Source organism: Notolabrus celidotus, chromosome 16, assembly GCF_009762535.1.
Source record: "Notolabrus celidotus isolate fNotCel1 chromosome 16, fNotCel1.pri, whole genome shotgun sequence".
Taxonomy (NCBI): domain Eukaryota; kingdom Metazoa; phylum Chordata; class Actinopteri; order Labriformes; family Labridae; genus Notolabrus; species Notolabrus celidotus.
The window spans coordinates 22,835,608-22,856,222 of NC_048287.1; the positions used below are offsets into that span (position 1 = coordinate 22,835,608).

Sequence of the window (20,615 nt, forward strand, 5' to 3'; positions counted from 1 at the left end):
AAGTCTCTGTATTTCAAAGATGCTCCTGCTCTAATTTCTCTAACAGTAATATGTTGTCATAGTTTGTTTACTAAATTAACCATGAGGTTCCCATTTCTCAGTCCACACAAGGCGCTTATCAGCGTCCGTGTCGAGCAGCGAGGATGCAAACCGGACGCCTGGCGGAGAGGGATCGTCCTCCACAGCTCCTGCGATCAGAAAACACTTCCTGCGTAACATCAAACCGCGCTCCTACAGCAGCCTGCTGAAGTCTGAATCTGAAGAAGAGGAGGAAGACGAAAAGGAAAAGGCAATCAAATCTGTAGTCAAGCCAGACCCAGCTGCTGGGAGCAACCAAGGTAACTTCAGCTTGTTCTCTGAGGTGTTACTTAACCTTTACAGAGCATGGCTGGAAAACTTCAAGTGTTGATCTCTTTGTAAAACAAAGTTACTTCTTTCATGTCAGAGAATATAGTCAACAAGTCAGTGATTGTGTGTCATGACAGTGTCATACAAGCAACACATACAAGCAATCAATCAAATGCAATACAAAGTCCCTAACAAGTCGGGGACAAAACATTGACTTTTGCAAAACAACTATTTTTTAAACTTTTGTTTTTGAGCCTTTTTGTCTTCATTGAGAGAAACACAGCGGCCTGTTTGTGCTGCGTTGGCTGTCGGAGAAGAAAACATGTAGTACATTGAATAAAGGCTTGTTAAATGTCTGCATAAGAAAGTAAATGCACTTTCCACCTTTAGAATACTTTTAGGCTTTTGAGAATTAAACATTTCCAAAGCATTCTTAGTAGAAACTGAAGAGACATGCTGTATGGTACTTCTCATAATGAGTGAATTAACTTGGTTGGCAGTAAGAAAAGTATTAAAGAAGTTCAATATCACTGGCCATGAATTCATTACAACTAAACACTTTTTTTTACCCCACAAAGAAGTATTTTAAGTCAAACTAGGATGGTGTTTTTAATCTCTTCCTCTTCTCTTTGAGATCTTGATTCTCAAGACGGAGAGTCGCTGCCAGACATCCCACCTCCTGAGGCAGTGAAGCATCGACGGCCTTTATCTCGGGGAGCTGTGGGCAGACAAAAAGCTTACAGGGTAAAAACATCCAGCAGATTTCCCCTCCTCGTCTCTAGTATGTCACCTTATAAAACCTGGGTCAAAAAGCACTTTTGGAAATGTTTTTTTATAAACACAAATATTCGAACAGCTGAAATATAAAATTTCTGAAAAATGGTCAGTTTGAGTTTGAATTAGGGATGTACACAATTGATTGTGTTGATTAATTGATTGTTAAGAAATTACTCGAAACACGCAACTGCTGCCAACAACGACACCGACACGAAGGCTGATAACTTTAAACAGGACATTTCCCACCTTTGGATATAAAGCTAACAGACTGGTAGGAGTTGCTAGTACGCTATGTTTGCAGACCAGCAACATCAGAGCCGTCTGAGCTCTTCTGCACCTGGACTGATTATGACCCGGTTGCGCTCCCGGCTGACACCTGACCGAATACACATGTTTATTTTTCTCAATAAAAAAAGAGTAGACAGAAAACGGGAAAATGTGCGTCTGAAGTACTATTCTGTTAGTATTATGAGCCTTCACATCATAAGACTATGTCTGCAGAGAATATTTTTATGAGCTTGATCGTTGATAATCATTGTTAAACATGTTCTACCCGTATTCAATACTGTCAGTTATATGCATTTTGTTGCTGTAGAAAATATAATTTTGTGGAAAAAACACATTTGGCCTTGTTTTTGACATAAGAATAATAATGTTTTTTTTTATTGATTGTTAACATTTCCAAAAATCAATCACAGAAAACACTTAAGATGTACATCCCTACTTTGAATAAGAGTTTAATGATGATGATTTAGATGACAAAAGTCTTACACATTTCCAAAAACTCTTTGCCCGGGTCTGCAACTTACCTTTACTCTTTCCCTTTTTTTATTTAATAATATCTGTTTGAATGAGTGTTCTTTAACAACATTCACGTTCAGCCTTTGCTAATTCTCTGTCACTGACTGTTCTCCTTCTTGATCTGGCTTATCCTTAACAATGTTTATGATCAAACAAAGCACATTTTTCATTCAATTTCTTCGTCAGTATTAGCTTTGGTGCAAAGAAGGTTATCACTCTAAAAAAATGCCATTTTAGTTTTTGTATAATATGGTCATAAACATATTAAGTTAAAAGATAAGATAAGATACTCCTTTATTCGTCCCACAACGGAGAAATTCATGGAGTTACAGCAGCAAATTAGAAGATGTACAGTACAAGAAGATGTATATAGAAAAAGAAATGTCATTAGAGCTTGGCCATAATTCTCCTGTCAGCCACCACCTCCACAGGGTCCAGGACTGAGCTGGCCTTCTTCACCAGTTAGTTCAGTCTTGCTCTCCTGTATCCTGTCCACACACAGCAGGTGAAATCCTTCCAATGGCGTTCGTGTCCGGTGTTAGCTCTGTTAGCATGACACTACTCTGCCAGTATTTCCTCTGGTGCTGGGTTAGCTCGTCCACCTTATCGTAGATAGATCTTATATTCCCCATAACGGTGGGTGGAAGGACGGGTCGATGTCGTCTTTTTTACCTTGCACCTAGCATCGTTTAGCATCGACATGCTACGGGCTGCTAACAGCTGATCTCGTATGTAAACAATGCAACCATGGTTACACGTATGATTTCCGAACACATACAGGAACAAAAAGAGTGAAAACATCACTGCAAACGTAGCCAGTTTGGTGTCCATGGCCAACAAATGAGTCATTTAAATTCATGACAGGCTCCAAATTCACAGATTAACTAAACAGATATGAAAAAAAGTCGAAAAAAGAACAACAAAGAGAGAGCTGCTGCAACAAGCAGCCACTGGAGCGGCACCAAGCAACGAAAAGAAGTGAAACCAAGAAACGGCAGATCTGAAACTGAAATCAAAAATGTAAAGCAGACATAGAAAAAAGTAGTTAGCCAAAGTGTACAAAATAGTTGTTGTTGAAATAAAATACCTGTACAGTTTGGTCTGGAAATGTTCAAAAAAACATATATACCACTGTCAGATACTGATTATAGCAGTTTGTTATTTAGATGCTCCTGAGATCTTTTTTTATTTAACCATGCAGCAGTGTTTTCTATTGAAGTGACCCAGCTGCACAAGAGCATGCTGTTTTCACCCCAACGCCCTATTTTCTATTTTCATCTCAGATCAGTTTCTCATCCTCCTTATAGCGGGGAAACTTCTCTCTAAAGCTGCTGACGCATTAGTTCCCCTTAACCGCCTATGGATAGCAGTGTGGTGTATATTTCACACACATCCCTCCTTTTAACTGTGAGCATGAAAACAGTAAAATAACAATTACACAGACCTGAAATAATCACTAAAAGTAGAAAAAAATCAAACCCAGCAGCACCACTTTACATTTTAACACAAAAAACTAAGTAATGTTCAAAGATCATGTGCTTTGTTCCACTTTGAGAGATACAATGCATTAGAATAATTTAAAGGGGGCGCGGTTGACCTAGCGGTCTAAACACGTGCCCCATATACTGAAGCAATAGCCCTCGTCTCAGAGTGTGCCAACCAACCCGTGTGACAACCAACCCCGTTCTCCCCTAAATCAAATTATGGAAATAACCTCAATCTGAGGAAAATAAGAATCTATAAACTAAAACTTCACAAAAATCTAATTTTACACAAAATACCTGCTTCCTGTTAGCACTGTCAGAAATGATGGATTCAAGAAGCTTACCAGAAAACTAAATCCAGATACAAGCTAACAAACTGTCTGGTTTCTTCAACTTTCACTCAGGAACAAAAATCTGCCTTTAAATTTAAATGAAATAATGATTTGATATTTATCGTGATAATTGTCGATATCGACTGATATGAAATATTTTATCGTGATAACATAATTTTCAATATTGCCCAGCCCCACCTGTCACTCGTGATTCCAGACGAGGGGAGCAACAGCTAACGTGATGTCAGACGAGGGGAGCAACAGCTAACGTGATGTCAGACGAGGGGAGCAACAGCTAACAAAAAAAAAAGTCATGTTCACGATTGATCATGAGCTGCAGGTTAGTTAGAGTGGAGAAGGATATTAGTCTGTTAACACTGATAATGTACAAGACAAATCAGAAAAGAGATTCATCCTCCAGTTTTGTCCACAAGAGGCGCCAAAGTCACAGAGAGTTCCTCACAGGAGCTTTAATTTAGCATCACTAAGTCAAAAGTTCAAAAAGAGCGCTGCTTGTTTTTATAACTGAGAAGAATGTATGTTTTTGCTTGGCTGGCTGATTCTCCTGCTTTCTCTAATTGTCCTGACCATTTGACTTCCCCCCTATCATAAAACAATCTTATCAAGCAAACACGTCCTTGTCTTGAAAAGATTGTCCGTGCTCCTTTACCAATGTGCTGGCTGTTTCTAGTTCTGTGTGGCTTGCATCTTGTGTCATTCCCCATAAATAGATCCCTTATGTTTGTCTAAACGCTGCTTCAAGTGTTACGTTTATCTTGTCTGTGTGTTTTGGTTGTGAATTGGTAAGGCCATACTGGTTATCTGATCCAGAGCATACATTTCAAAATCCCAAACATCTCAGTGACTGCAGCATCCTTCCCCATCATTGGTGTTTTAATCAATGATTCATGATGCTATGCGCCAGTAACTGCATCCTCCTCCTACATCTGAAACACACCAGCAACAAAGGAAGATATCACATTATGAAGGGGGGGAGTAAAGCAAGAGCACAGAATCTACAACATGTGGTCCACAAGCAAGATGTCATCGCTTCCTCTTAGCTGTAGGATAATCACACACTGCTCTCTTCACTTTAGGAGTTCAGTTGTGAATAGTTTAAGAGCCTGCATGACTGTGATCCTGCATTCATGAGTCACTGCATGAATATGCTAGAGTCTACCTGACATGCTGTGTGCATGCATCTTTAGCTGTTTAATGATAGTTTTTATGTATGGGTCATTGACATGACGTGCATATTTTTGTGTCCGAGTCCATTATTTTCTTTTGAAATAATTTATTTTTAAGACATACATCAATTGATTCTATAAAACCTGCTTATTTTTAATACAATTTCAGTACATTCAAATATTGAGATTTATTTTATTTTTAAGTATCTCAAACCCTGAAAATGTCAGGTGGCTCAACCGTCCAATGAAGTGAACTGAATTAAAACACTATAAAGAATATATTTCAAGCATAATAAATTCAAATTAAAACACCATAAATATCAATAGTTAAAAGGCACCTAAGGTTATTTAAAAACTTTTGTCTGGCAATTTGCATGTTCTCAAATGTCAGGGTGGCACCACCGTACTCCTTGACCTTTGATTTTGAGTAGTAGTAGTTATAATGGACTTCAACATATGAAATCATTCAGAGGACCCTACTAATTGTCATGGCTGAGTTAAAAGGTTTGTATATGTCTCTTAAATAATAATAGAAAAGCTTTTATCAACTTATAGGTGGACAGTAACACTTTCCATGTCAGGTGGTACAACCAACCTAAAACTGTAAAATGTATATTTTATACCTGGCCAATAGAAAGCAAAAATCCTAATATATTGTAAATAAAAAATATACTCACAAAATACAAATGTGTAAAGCACTGTAACCACTCTAAGGGATACTTCCTAAAAGTTTCAGGTAGAATAAATGATAGGAAAGTACATATATTTTGACAAATATCTGGTTGCGCCACCTGACATTTTTTGGGTGTTCAAGTTAAGAAAAGGGTAAAAAAAAAAAAAAATTAAACACATAAAAAAGCTGTTTAACGTACAAGCCTTGTTGAACGCATTATTCCATACACAAAAATATGCATTGCGACCATTCTGGAAATACTTTTTAAAAAAAAACTTGTTTTGAGGCTTATTTGTCAACGACCCGTATTATGTGTAACATGCAGGAGAAGCATATATGTTCTTGTAGACATCAGATATCTGTTGATAAACCCAAAATAGAAAACAGCCCAACCGCAAAAATAGAGGAATAAACACATCTTTAAAAGAATCATATCATGCATAGACAAAGCACATTGCAAAAGGAACGTAGGCAAAACCTTCTTCTATAACAAACATTCTTTCTCTCTTATAATCTGCTTTCCTTTCCTGGTACAGATCCATTTAAGAGATGACTCCATTGATGTCAGCCTTTTGAAAGTTGCACAGAGTTCGACAGCAGTCAAATTACACTTTTTGTTTTTGGTTAACATATTTCTTTTTTGAATCCCAAGAACTCTCAGAAAGTTTCTGTAAACAGTTAAAATGGTTTCATTTTCACCACGTGAACGTCCACTCGGACATGGTTTTGTGAACTAAACGGCCTCTGTTTTTTTCAAACCCCAGGATAAAGCGTCCCCTGGGCCCAAATTCTTAAACTTCTTGTTTTGATTCTTGATTATCCAGCTGTCTTTGAACTGAGAAATGTCAAGTTTACATATCTGTAAATCTACTCCAAGCCACACCTCTGTGTCTATTTTTACTGCTGGATGTGTTTGCTAAATTCTCCTCACCCTTTCTTACTATTTATTCCTGGCTAACACAACTCTCAAAAGACACACAGCTTCTTCCTTTTTCTCTCACTTTGGATGCTGCCGGTCGCCGTCTCTGCATGTCACTAGTGTCAGTAAAACTTTGGAACCTGTGGTGCTGGTTGGCTTAGGCAGTCCCCTCCTTCGCAGGATCAGGAGAACACGGAAGAGACGGAGCCCAGAGACACCGACCTGTCCAGGAGCCCAATGCCGATGCTGCAGCGGCAGCTACGAATACACTTACACCGTCTGCCTGATTCTATGCTGCAGCCTGCTCTGTCCCGGCAGTGTTTGGAACAGTGTGCCTCAGAGTCCCATCCAATGTTGTCCCAGCTTTTAACACAGCCTGCTGTTTCACATTCATCACATCCTGCAACACAGTCTCCGACAGAATTGTCCCCACCTGTCCTGCATCCTGCTTCTGCTTCTCCACTTTCACCAACAGACTCTGCTCAGAAATCTCTGCTGTTACGTTTGCACCGATTGCCCCAGGCTGTGGTGCACTCAACCACACATTTGCGCAAATATGTGTCAGCATCATCTCTACAAAAACTCCAGTCCGTACAGCACACATCTCTGACAGAGTCATCGTTGTGTTTGGTGGGACATCCAGAGGTGCAGAGACCAGATGATGAGACAGAGAGAGCTAAAACAGGTCACAATACACTGAATGTGCTGTCTCACGCTGCAAATCAACACACTGAGTTGCAGGAGAGCAGGCAAGAGGAGCAGGAGGACGCACAGAGGGATCAGCCTGAAGAGGAGACGGACGCAGAGGATTCTGTAAAAGAGAGAGTGCTGCAAACTTACCAACACTCTGTCCTTCATTCCCAGAATCCTGCAGAGTGTGTGTCAGCGAGCACCCCGACAGGGTTAACTAATGGATTTCCCCAAAAGGGCCTGTTGAAGGACGCGTACAAAATCCGCGTGGACTTCAAGGTGAGTCTGTGCATAAGTGTTAGCTTCAACGTTAAATATTAACTTCATGTTATTGTCAGACACTACATGTACTTAAAGATCCATGTAGTCAGTGTAACACTGAGTCACAATTTAAGGGTTGCTCCACCTTTGGCATTTTTCAGTCAAAAACTTTTAAAATCTTGTGATATTTGAATTTCCGTTATTATTATTTAAGAAGTGAACAAGAATTGAATCAAATGCAGGTTTATAATTGTAACATGTTGATAACTAGCCACCCCATACTTGTTACCAGTTTATTAAAAACAGCTTAATTTCACTTTTGTTTCATGTTGATAAGCTTTTAATGCATACCAAAGTCTGATCCTGTTCCTCATTCTCTTTTTCTGTCCTGGTGTTTTCAGGAGGACTGTGCTGTGCAGAATGTTTGGCTGATGGGCGGCCTCAGCGTGCTCACGTGTGTCCCCACCACACCACAACCTGTCTGTCTGCTCTGTGCCAGCAAAGGACGACATGAGGTGATTTAGCCTTTTTCAGTCCATAATTTCAAAACATTGGTGCCAATAAGAGCGACTGAAGACTAAACTCTCCCTCTTTTCTTTTCTTTTTTTTTCTCCGACATCCATCAGATGATATTCTGCCAGATCTGCTGTGAACCTTTCCACAGTTTCTGCCTCTCACCAGAGGAGCGGCCAATCAAGGAGAACAAGGAGAACTGGTGCTGCAGGCGCTGCAAATTCTGTCACGTGTGTGGCCGTCGAAGCAAGAACACGAAGGTTGGCAACTCAAAACTACAAAATCTGAGTTATCGGAAATCTTTTTAATGTTTTGCAAGTATCTAAAAATAACGGTGTGTACACTAAACAAGGGTTTTACTTTATTCAGTCATTCCTCCTGTTCTTACAGGCCGTAAAGAAATATCTTTGTGTGCTTTCAGTGGTCGTGATTTCAATTCCACTGTTATGTAATCATAAACAATGAACACATTGAAAAATCACACAAGGAGGGAAGTTTTTGATGGAATGAAGATTTTAGAGGAGAAATAACTTTTTTAAATCTGCACTTTATTGTGATTTAAAGACAAAATTAAAATATTTAAACTTGTAACTGAGTTACATATGCTTGAGTCACAACAAATAAATATAATCTAATTACAAATATAATTTTTATTGACAATTATTTTTCCTGGAGTTGATTTATTTAGAGAATATTCTACAGAGAATATTGTATCTTTCTCTAGATGTGAAATGCATCTATAGACCAAAACCAGGTCCTGGTGTTTGAAGTTTCACATTTACATCTTCTTTGAATATTATTTTTAGTTAAAATAGAACATGCCAGATAGTCCAGACCCCCGGTATGATAAGATGTAGTACAATAAATATCAAAACATTATTGCTTTATATGGTTATGTTCTTGAATCATCATATATTCATGAATTTGAGCGAGTGATGACATGGTGCAGATACTTTGTAAACGCCTAATACCCTTTTTGTTTTTCCTCTCCAGCCTGTGTTACAATGCAGGAGATGCCAAACCTCATATCACCCTTCCTGCTTGGGACCAACTTACCCCAAGCCCATCAACTGCAGCATGCCCTGGGTAATTCCTCAAATAGCCCAAGAATATGCATCTCCTTGTTATACTCCTTGTATTTGGCTTAGTTAAACCCAGCTAAATGAATCCAGAGGATTCACATCTTCTAGTCCCATCGTCTTGTGACATTGTTGTGTTTGTGTAGGTGTGCATGACGTGTATTCGGTGTAAAAGCTGCGGTGTCACTCCTGGAAAGTCTTGGGACTTGGCCTGGAACCACGAGCAGGACCTCTGTCCTGACTGCACTGTTCTCCACAACAAAGGTAGGGACTCTAAGAGACATCAGTGTTTCCTGAAGCCATATTAATGAATCTACAGAGAATATTGTTCATTCATTAGTTACTAATCTGTTTCCTTGAGGAGTGACTTGATCTTTTATGCACAGTGTGTGTTTAAAGTTTGTGGCTGATGTGTTGTCTTTGTTCACACCAGGTAATTTCTGCACAGTCTGCCAAAAGTGCTACGACGACCACAGCCAACGCACACAAATGATTCAGTGTTCACAGTGCAGCCACTGGATCCATCACACATGTGAAGGACTCTCAGGTGAGCCCGCTGTTTAATCATTCATAAAAACATGCTCAATCTTTTTAATAGCAAATAATTCTTTCTTTAAGATTCTAAAAATGTAGCAATTCAAAGTAAAGAGAAATACATCAGTGCTGATTAAAATTGTTCCAGCTTTTATTCATTTATAATTCTTAATTTATTCACGTCTTTGCAAAACTGTACACGCTAATTTGCAGTGCATGAAAATATTGCTGACCTCACTTTTTTTTTTTAACAATCTTTTTATTGGGTTTTGATTTTAACAGCGGGCAGAATCAAAATTAATGTAGAAAAATACAGAACATAGATACAAAAAGAAACTGCCCCCGTCCCACACACGACCCCCCACCCTCCCCAACCTACCCTGTTCTGTTCCGGTCCTTAGTTCCTTTAACAAGAGTGCTTGATTCATTGTAGTTAATAAGACATTTTGGGAGAATTAATAAGTAAGTGCTTAAATAAGAATGAGTTATAGCAACATCAATTACATTTCTGGGAGTCAGTTGAGATAATACAGATAGTCAAAAAACAGTAAACAAAAGAACAAAAACTAAACAAGACACTCAGATGCAGAGAGTGAAAGTACATTGTTCTGCTCAATTGATCACAATCCCATAAGAGGGCCGTCCAGAGCAATGAAAAGTAGGCTTAACTTGTGTCAGTTGTCAGTAGTTGTGTTTGCTGACCTCATCTTGATTGACATTTTACCCTCTCCATCATTTTTGTCATTCCAGACGAGCTGTTCAGCTTGATGTCAAACCAATCAGAAGATGTTCCTTTTAAGTGTTCGCCCTGCAGCCAAACTGAAACCAGCAGCTTGAAAGAGGAGCTGCAGAGCAGGCTGACAGCTGGACTGCAGGAGGTGCTCACTGACCTCCTCTCCAACAACACAACACAGCACCTCCTCATCTGCAAAATGGTACGAGACAACCACAGAAACAAAACTTACGCAGAAGCATTATGGCTTCAAAACACCCTAATGTGTGTTGGTTTTTTTTATTAAAGATGGTGTGAAATTGAATTTGTTTCTCCACCAGAGAGCTGGATTTGTTTCTTATTCATTAGTTTTTGTGTTTTAGTGTCAGGAAACAGACAACATGGAACCACAGCAGGTCTGTGATCTACAAGCCATGGAGATGAAGTTTGAAGAGGGAGGATACACCTCAATAGTGAGTGGATTTCATCATAGCACTGCCATTTAAGGACATGGGATGATAGTCTTGACATCTTGTTGTTGTTCTTCTTGTGTGTGAATCAAACAGGTCACCACCCTGAACTGAAACAAATGAAAGAAAGCATTACGAAGTTTTAAACTGACCCAGTCTTGATAGAAGCCCTGACCTCTTTGTTTTCCTCACTCACTCACTCACTCAGAAAGCCTTCCACGCTGATGTCAACACTGTGATGAAGAAGCGGCTGAAGGAGGAGGAGTCTCTCCCTGAGGATCAGAGACTAAGCAGTCAGGCCAAGGCACACTATGTCAAAGTAAGCATCCCTCACAAACCTCCATTGTTCATTTTTTAGAGTCATGGATTTCCTCTTAGAATCTACCTTTGTCCTAGTTTTGCTCTATGGTTACTTCCTCTGGTTCAACTTTGAGTGTGAAACTGAGTCAATTATCAAAAAGAGGTAACAGATATCTAAAAAACATCCATTAATATGCAATATTTTCTTTCCCATAGCTGATTGAGCAGGTCTTCAGCTGGTTTCCTGCACACCATCTGAAAAAGTGGAACTCATTCTCAGGGGAATTACCAAGGTATACAGCAGACTAAGGGTGAATCCCTTAATGTACACATTCACTGTTCCTTCATTATGAATATTTAATCTTTGTGACATGAAGCTTTAGTTTAGTGGTTTAAATAAGAAAACACACTTTACAGTAAGAAACGGATGATTTTCTCACGTCTTCTCTGTCTCGCTGTCTTCACCCTTCACTCTTCAAAGCGGCATGCTCCCTGAGGCTGTCCTCCCTCCCTCTAAGGAGCACAGCTATGCACAGTGGCTGGAAAGGACTTACCATCCCAGAGAGTATAGGGGCCACCACAAGGGGAAAACTCTGCTGTCATCAGTGACTCTACAGCAGTCTAATGCATCGCACAGCCGCCATCTGAGCACACATGGTATGGAATCTATTCTAGCCTGCTGTGTATCAATCATGCTAAGGAATGTGACACTAACTTGAATATCTAGCAGGAAGGTAATTCATCTTAATAGGGTTCAGTTTGCAAACAAATGCTCCATGTATGTGTTTTTAGACTTCCACACAGAGCCTCTTTAGTGTAGCGTTAATAGTGTACATAATAAAAGATGATTGAGGATTATCAGGAACATATTAATGTTATTTGTTCAAGGAGAATGTATCTTATCAGATCACTAAAGAAGAAATATCCTTTTTTAGATGTAACTAAGTGCTTTTTTAAAATTATTTGTGCCTTCTTCCGTTGAAACTAAGTGTCTCCATTTGGTCCTCCTCTTTCTCACAGGCGAGTTAAGTAATCAGGAAACTTCCAAGATTGAAGATATAAGGCAGTGTGCCCTGTGCCAACAGTATGCAGACTCTGCTCCATGTGTAAGTATAACTTTGTTTCTGTGCTTTCACTGCAAGGAATAAAAAGAATAAAAATCATTGAGAAAATATAGTAATCACCACGGATGAATCTGATTATTTTTGTGAACATTAACAGTCGAAAATGATTTAAGATTTTTTTTTTTAATCCTACAGTCCAGGGCAACTTCTTGCATTTAGGGTTTCATGATTTTAATACTTTAATATTTAATATTTATTTTATTTGTTTTTGATTATTTTAATTATTTTTAACCCTAGAACACTATTGCTAAAATTAGTAACACCATCACTTACGCCGGGTGTTTTTTTACCCAATATAATATATCCAATAAAAAGTACTTGTCATCAAAATATATCAAAATATGACAAATTAGAGTAATGTTCTTTTATTTTAAACTGTGCCATGTCTAACAAAATGAAAAAAATGTATCATCAGAAATTTGGAATTCAGGACCAAAAATTTCTAAAACAAAAAATGATGCAACTAGAAACTTGGTGTGTGGTCCTCCCATTCCTGGGACATTTGAGACGTCCCTGGTGAAGGCAATGTCTTCTTGACACACAAACAAAGTTTGAATTACATTTGATCTGTATGAAAGGTGATATATAAAGCTTGATTGATTGATATGTTTCTTATCAGCATTCTAAACTCTAAAAATTATTTAGCAGTTTTAGATATAAACCATCTCCAGGATTAAATACTTTAAAATACTTTTTTTGCTTAAAAATACTTTTTTAAGTAATGACAAATAAATTGATCAGCTGTTTTAGTGCCACTTGCTTTATTTTAGATATAATTACTAAACTTATATATACAGATGTATCTTACTTGCACTTCCAGTACAGCACAACAGTCGTATCTCTTAATGTTGTCTTTCCTTGCATCTAATCTTACATTAAAACATTTTCTTATTACTTTTATTAAGCTATATGATATTTTTTTTTACCCTGATAGGATGCAGGACGACTGTTGTACATAGGACAGAACGAGTGGGCCCATGTGAACTGCTGCATCTGGTCTGCAGAGGTCTATGAGGACAACAGTGCTCTTTTGCAGGTGCACAGTGCCGTCTCAAGAGGGCGCCACCTGGTGAGTTCTTATCAGGAAATACATGAATTGATGCTCAGCTGTCCAGTACCTAAATGTTGCTCCCCATAGCTGTCAGTGTTGCTGAATTGCAGGTGTAGCCGTTTATAAAGTATTGAGATATAACTAACATGATTTTTTTTTGCTCACTCTGCAGCGCTGTGATCGTTGTGGACAGTCGGGAGCCACTGTGGGCTGCTGTCTTGCCACCTGTCAGAGTAATTTCCACTTCATGTGTGCTCGTGCTCATAACTGTGCGTTTCAGCAGGACAGGAAGATTTACTGTTACAAACATAGAGATCTGCTCAGTTCAAAGGTAAGTGTTAGTTTCATCATAGTTTAGAAGTTATTTTTTGTGATCAGGGAGGTACACCTTACACCTTTAAATTATCTTCACAGTGAATTTATTTTTGCTTTTTTTTTTTTTTACACTCTTTCAGAGGGTGTCTGGAAAAGGGTTTGAAGTCGCTCGGAGGGTATACGTGGACTTCGAGGGTATCAATCTCAGGAGAAAGTTTCTCACAGGCCTGGAGCCAGAAACCATAAACATGACCATAGGTAAGAACATGTGGATGTTGTAAGCTGTAGCAACATACTGGATATAGGATATATGATATCCTGGATAAAGGATTGTCAGAGAGTTTAATTGTTCCCCTCTGTCCTTTTCAGGCTCTCTGCAGATTCAGAAACTCGGTGTGTTGTCAGAGCTGTCATCTAATGGGAGGATGCTGTATCCTGTTGGCTATCAGTAAGGCATCATTGTGATATTATGCTTTGCTACAGTACACAAAACAACACTGTAATGACCAGTCTTTAATGCTTGCTTAGTGACTGCACTTAAACAGCTCTGGATTGATGTATTACACCACACTCTTCCTCCAGATGCTCTCGGTTGTACTGGAGCACGGTGGACCCCCGAAAACGCTGCAAATACATCTGTAAGGTGACAGAAGTGAGCACACCGCTCCCCGGTGAGGAGCAAGATCCAAAGTGGGACCAAGACAAGAACCACACCATAGTCCACAGCCCCAGCCAACACAGAGGTACGCAGCAACTTATTCAAAGAAAGAATGCACCAGCTGGGCTTAGTCTGGGTGTAACCCAAGCGGCAACCTCCGGTCTAAAAATATGAGTCCAATCCTGAAGTGCTAAAAACTGCAGTTCATCGAGGATCCGCTTGAGGCTGGCTCCGGAAGTACCGGAAACCACATACATACCAATTAAAAAAAGACGGTCTTTACAGCAGAAATAAATATGTTTACAGCCTGGTACAAAAGACGAGTGTAGTCTGGATAGCTCATTCTCTATCAGCACACACTGTACAGCTGCAATTTTGAAGATATTGAGATTACGAGTCTTCCGATGAGAGGCACAGCTCACTTGATTGACAGGCGGGAACACTGTAGCTGTTGACTAGGAGGCTCAAAGCCCGCCTCTTTACGTCACAATCACTCGACAGCAGCAATATGGCTGCCGCTGCCGATTGGCCTCAAAACAGCGCTTCAGAAACAGATGGGTGACGTCACAGATACTACGTCGTATGGTATAACCCCACGTCAGACCTAGAGCCCTACACCAGTACACCTGTTCCCCAGTTGGACTTGAGCCATGTTTGTGTTACACCTGGGTGTAACTTTCACGCCTAGGATGGAGCAGGTGGAATCCTTTAAAGTCAGAATAGTCGGCCAATCAAAGATAATATGAATGGAAAGATGACAGTCAGAGAAAAAGGTGAAGGAAGTCTTGTTTACAGGATAATTAAAAAATTCTCACAACACAAACAACAATCTAGCCATTAGCCTTAGAGGCAGATCTCATGCTCAAATATTTCATTAAAAAAAACAAAATAGAAAAGTAAAAATTAAATACAAAATTGAATATGAATTAATAAATAACAAAATAAAAGTAAATAAAAAAGTTAATTAATAAATAAAAATAAATTTAAAAATAATAATAATTAGAATACAGACAAATTAATAGAAATAGTTACAATACACTTAAAGAAACATGTATGAATATAAAAATAATAATGTATATCAAAAATCAGTCCATCAGAAATTTAACTGAAAAGAGATGAAGCTAACGGTGCCCACCTCATCTGGAATCATCAGTTTTTAACTGTAATCTCGCAGTGATACTCCTCATATAGAACTTTTTCCTTTTTTTTATTCCTCCACTGTGTGACTGTGGAGAGCTTCAGCTTTAACCAGGAGTCTGTGATGATCTTTACAACCAAAAGCAGGACCCTCAGCGGTGCTGCATGGCCATTTTTACTCCTCGTCCCCAGGCAATATAAGGGATGATTGATGAAATATTGATAATCAGACAGTGAGCTTAAGTTTTTAACATTCATTTTGTCCTGTTTGAATTAATGAAAGAGCTCTCCCCTCACCTACAGCATGTGTGTCATAGAAACGGGGCGCTGTCCCCGCCCTGCAGGTGCCTATCACTCTCGGGTTTAATGTAGGCTAAATGAGGTCATCAGCTCGGAGCTGTCAAGGCCGTTGAGGACTCTGAAAGTGAGGAAATACTCTCCAAGTCGATGATTATGCTGCTTTATAATGACCGCTTTGGGTCTGACCTCCCAAATGTCTCTGTTGAAGCTCTGTTTGTTGGTGTTACTCCTCCGTTTCATTGTGAGGACATTTTTATAGTCTGCATACAACTTTGATTTTACATTCTTCACTATGTGTTGCTATTTTTTTTCTATTGGCTTGCGTTATCCAAACCCTCTGAAGATATTTTAATTGGAGAGGAGAGTGGATAGAAGTGTGGTACTTGGCAACACTCACTGCTTCAGGAATGTTCACATGAAGTCGCTTGATGAGAGCGGGCGCAGTGTAGCTAAGTCCGACATAAGAGATACGACAACTTAGTTACACGCAGCTGGTGCACTCAGTAAAACAAGCGCTCTAAATAGTAAAAATACAGACAAGTACGCCTCCAGGAAAGGGTAAAAGGTCAAACTATGTTAACTGTTCCAAACGACTTTTTATAGATTCATGAAATGTAGACCAGGTGAATAAAGCCACATTAAATCACTTCGAGGGACAGTGGGGGTCATGAGTCTTTGGCACCTATATTTTGGGGGTCGTGGGCTGAAAAGTTTGGGAACCCCTGCCTTACATTGTTTTATTCTGGTTGAACTTCATGACCAGTTGCACTTTGGTTCAGCTGTATATGTTTAACATATTTTTCTTCTGATGCAGATGTGGCATCCCCAGATCGTTTAAGTACTTCATCCAGTCCATTAAAGTCCACCACACCATCACCCGACTCTAAACAGCACAAAGCACCTGGATCCAAAAGCCCTCTATACACACAAACCAGGAGACCAGCGGGGGGGTCATCTCGACCTCTTCCATCTCCAGGTAGATGATTAGTTTATGATACAGAAGCATTTTTTTGTGTTGTGAGATTTGTATATGTTAAAAAAAGAAATCATGGCCTCTTTTTTTAAACTTTCATTCCATACTTTCAGGATCTTCTCTTCCCAAACCGCATCATGTCTTAACTTTGAGGGACCTGGAGGATACTCGTCGGCCACGCAGGCTCTCAACAAGAAGCCGTTGTAGCTCCTCGCAATCAGACAGCGACCCGTCTGTACCGATGACCCTCCGCTCTAGTGGCAACGTCCACTCCAGATGTGCCCTCTTCAGCTCCCCTGCGAGGTCCAATTTGGGATCTGCCTCGCCTCCTCTGTCCAGACAAAACTCCACATCACCAGTCTGGAGCTCCCCACCAAGATCCAGCATTTCTGTGGGGCTGTCGCCTCGACAGGGAGCCCTCTCTCACTCCCCCAGAGGGAGGCAGAACTTCAAAATCACCACTCCAGTTTCTGCAGAGGTTCCCCAGGACTTCCTAGCATCATCTGAGGCAGAAGACGCAGCAGTGGCCACGACAAATGGGATCTCACTCGCCCCTGATAACCTAGAAGAGGAAGTAGCACATCTCATGGCGCAGGAGCTGCCCTACACTGTGTTTGATACTGACACAGAGGTGGCAGTGGCTTCCATGCTGAATGCTAAGCTTGAGTTTGACGAGGCTCTGCTAAATGAGAACGTAACGCTGGGAGGGGCTGGGACGGGAGAAGTGGAAGGTGTGGTGCAAGAAGTGCAGGAGGGCCATCAGGAGAATGACTCAGACAATGAAGATTCAAGTCATTACTTGGAGTTTTCCCGCACAGTGGTGTGTGATGCAGCTAGCAGCTCTGACACCACAGGCCAGCTACCTCCAGCGCAGTCGATCTCACAGTTAGATGGAGCAGACGGGGGGTCGGACAGCGATGAAAGTGAGGAAGCTGATGATGAAGCTCAGGATAAAGGAGGCATAGAGATTAAGAGTCACACTAATCATACTTCTCCAACTAAACAGCTGACTGTGGCTCTAAAGCGGCTGGAGTCCATCTACACGTTGTCGAAGTCAACAAAAGACAAAGAACCAACTGAGCCAGACTTTCCAGCAAACTCACCACCAGCTCATATTCTTCAATCGAGCTTTGAAAACGAGGACATGTCAATGCAGGATGAAGAAGTCCTGATGAGCTCTGGAACGCCACCGTCTCAGAATGAACTCCTCTTAGATTCAGCGACAGGGCATTTTGTTTCTACTGAAAATGGTGCTGTACAGTCCCACAGTGAAGTTCCATTTAAAGACGAAAACAGCTCATCTGCTGACTCAATTGAAGAATTCAAAGATGATTTGAAAGATCCTGACTACTCTCCAGAACCCGAACCTAAAGCCAAAAAGTCTCCCACAGGGCTGATGAAAACTATCATCGTGAAGACAAAACGTTCACCACCGAACCTCAAACGGACGTCACCAAAATCATGCCCTTCCCTGCAGACGTCGGGTTCCCCTGCTGCTGCCACTTTTTGTGCAGTTCCACGCACGGTCACCTCCCCCATCCTGATCAATGGATTAAATGCTCTACCAATTCAGCCTGGTGCCACACGGGGCCGAGCTGTTGCCATTCGCTTGGACAACTCCAGGCCAGGGGGTCAGCAGCAAGTTGTAATTCAGAATCAGGCTGCAGACACCAGCCTACCCCTGGGCCAGGCTCCTGCTCCTTCCCCTCAGGTCCTGCTGGTCAATCGTCAAGGACAGATTCTGATCAAAGACCCGAGGACAAACACTTACCAGTCCCTCAATGCAAATTCTCCAGCCTACAGTAAAATAAGCCAGATTGCCAAGATTCTGCACAGTGGAAATGCTTTGCAACGCACAGTCCCTCGTGTCATCATAAAGCCTCGTCCCAGCTCCTCTGTCACATCTGTCCCTTCTGCCAGTATCAACACGATCACACCTGGAAGAAAAATAATCCTCCAAGTGTTACCTGTGAGAAGCAGCGTGCCTCAAGTTGCCACAGCACCTGTCGGTGTCCAGAGCACTTCTGAAGCAAGCATCTCCACCATGGAGGAAAGCACAGCTCAGGCTATTATTAACAGAGCCATGTCGACCCACCGTGGAGAGCCACAACCGAAACAAAAACCAAACATTCTCAAAAACACTCACCGTCCAAAATCCAGTCATCAAAAACCTACCCAGGATTCAGAGGATTCAGATCACTCACCAGCTGCACGCTCAGACTCCCCCAACAGTTGCCTCAATGAGCCAGATTTGAACCAGCAAACAACACAGGCTCCACAACGGCACCAGGTGAGGGTGAAGAGGGTGTCGTCAGTGACTGAAAGGCCCTCCAGAAAGAAATCCAAGATTGACTTCTTAAAGGATCCCAACAGTGAGCTGGAGGAACTTAATGAAGCCAGGTATTGAGACATTAAATCATTCTTTTAAAATGTTAAGCTGTTTGATGATTAATATCACATCAATCAATCTTTATTTATATAGCGCCAAATCACAACAAATGTTATCTGAAGACTCTTTACAAACAGAGCAGGTCTAGATCATACTCATATTACTAACAAAGACCCAACATCAAGACAGGATAACATCCAGTCCCATCTTACAGACAGGACTAAGTCTGATCTCATCTTAATCCACCATGAGCAGAGCACTTTACAGAATTTAGTAAGTTACAACGGCAAGGACAAACTTCCTTTAACAGGCAGAAACCTCCAGCAGAACCAGACTCAGGTTAGACAGACATCTGCTGAGACCGAGTTGGAAGTCCCGGGTAGAATGTGCAAATCAGGCCAGTGACTTATGGAGACAAAGAATTATTTTTAACTTCACAAACACCGTAATGGTTAACCGAAAGTCCCAGGACCTTTGAAAAGTACTGCCCCCCTTTAACAGGCAGAAACCTCGAGCAGAACCAGACTCATGTTAGACAGACATCTGCTGAGACTGTGTCTGGGTTGGAAAGAGGGATAGAGGGAGATGAAGAGAGAGAGATTATAGTGGTGAGACGGAGAGTAGTAGTTGTATCAGCTCAAGTCTGGTGTGTCCAAAACAGCAGGTTGTCTATGGGTGCATTTCGATCAAGAGTTCCGGGGTCTTTTAGTCCCCAGAACTACTTTCCCCAGAACTAAAAGGTTCCTCTGCCCCCAGTGTTGCATTTTGACAGCAGGCTGAAGTCCCGGGTAGAATGTGCAAATCAGGCCAGTGACTTATGGAGACAAAGAATTATTTTTAACTTCACAAACACTGTAATGGTTAACCGAAAGTCCCAGGACCTTTGAAAAGTACTGCCCCCCAAGCAGAGGCTTTTCAGGGGGGAGATTTTCTACACCTGAACTAAATTTAGACCCTGGTTCCTCCAGTCGAAACGCACGTAGTTCAGGGGTAAAGTCCCTAGTTCCGGGGTAAAGTTCCTGCGGTTGAAAAACGCCTCATGGCAGAGATCCAGAGGAACCCACGGGAGCTCAGAGACTCCAGAAAGGGCTATGGTTATAAACTTTAATGGGACAGGAGGAGTTAAAGTAAGTGACAGGCAGACAGAAGAGAGAGGGGGAGAGACAGGATCCCAGTGTGTCAGTTCACTCAACAGTCTAAGCCTATAGCAGCATAACTAAGAGCTGGTCCAAGCCTGAGCCAACTCTTACTGTAAGCTTTATCAAAAAGGAAAGTTTAAAGCCTCAAAAGTCCCCAAAATGTTCACTGTGTCACATTTTCTGCCAACAGACCAAGTGGTGTGAGAATGAAAGCTCCAACAATGAAGGATATTCTTAATATGGACCAGGAGGATACGCCTAATGAGCCTGATATGTCGAGGATCACTGCTCCACCTCCTCCTATACCCTCCAGGTGAGTTCATCTTAAAGGTAACCTCGTTATACGTTACGTGTTGCATCACAGTAAGGATGGGGAAACATCAGGAAGTCCAAGTTACTGAGTTCAATCTTCTGTTGTGGGTTTTTCTGTTTGTACCTTTACTTACATT

At 40.9% G+C, this 20,615-nt stretch overlaps 1 protein-coding gene across 4 annotated transcripts in view; it reads left to right on the forward strand.

Annotated features, from left to right (window-relative positions):
* The window catches only part of kmt2ba (lysine (K)-specific methyltransferase 2Ba), a 42,329-nt gene that overhangs the window by 17,588 nt on the left and 4,126 nt on the right, over positions 1-20,615 (forward strand). For 2 of the 4 annotated variants that reach the window (XM_034704438.1, XM_034704439.1), the window contains 22 exons: positions 102-338; positions 983-1,092; positions 7,386-7,490; positions 7,874-7,987; positions 8,099-8,245; positions 8,979-9,071; positions 9,211-9,328; positions 9,498-9,611; positions 10,349-10,533; positions 10,694-10,783; positions 10,989-11,099; positions 11,297-11,373; positions 11,562-11,737; positions 12,101-12,186; positions 13,139-13,273; positions 13,428-13,586; positions 13,711-13,828; positions 13,940-14,018; positions 14,153-14,313; positions 16,480-16,641; positions 16,752-19,038; positions 20,357-20,479. In XM_034704438.1, the coding sequence (XP_034560329.1) occupies positions 102-338; positions 983-1,092; positions 7,386-7,490; positions 7,874-7,987; positions 8,099-8,245; positions 8,979-9,071; positions 9,211-9,328; positions 9,498-9,611; positions 10,349-10,533; positions 10,694-10,783; positions 10,989-11,099; positions 11,297-11,373; positions 11,562-11,737; positions 12,101-12,186; positions 13,139-13,273; positions 13,428-13,586; positions 13,711-13,828; positions 13,940-14,018; positions 14,153-14,313; positions 16,480-16,641; positions 16,752-19,038; positions 20,357-20,479 (4,987 nt within the window). Of the gene's footprint in view, positions 1-101; positions 339-982; positions 1,093-6,701; positions 7,491-7,873; positions 7,988-8,098; positions 8,246-8,978; positions 9,072-9,210; positions 9,329-9,497; positions 9,612-10,348; positions 10,534-10,693; positions 10,784-10,988; positions 11,100-11,296; positions 11,374-11,561; positions 11,738-12,100; positions 12,187-13,138; positions 13,274-13,427; positions 13,587-13,710; positions 13,829-13,939; positions 14,019-14,152; positions 14,314-16,479; positions 16,642-16,751; positions 19,039-20,356; positions 20,480-20,615 lie in introns of all 4 variants that reach the window. The other 2 variants (XM_034704436.1, XM_034704437.1) reach the window with 1 other exon arrangement.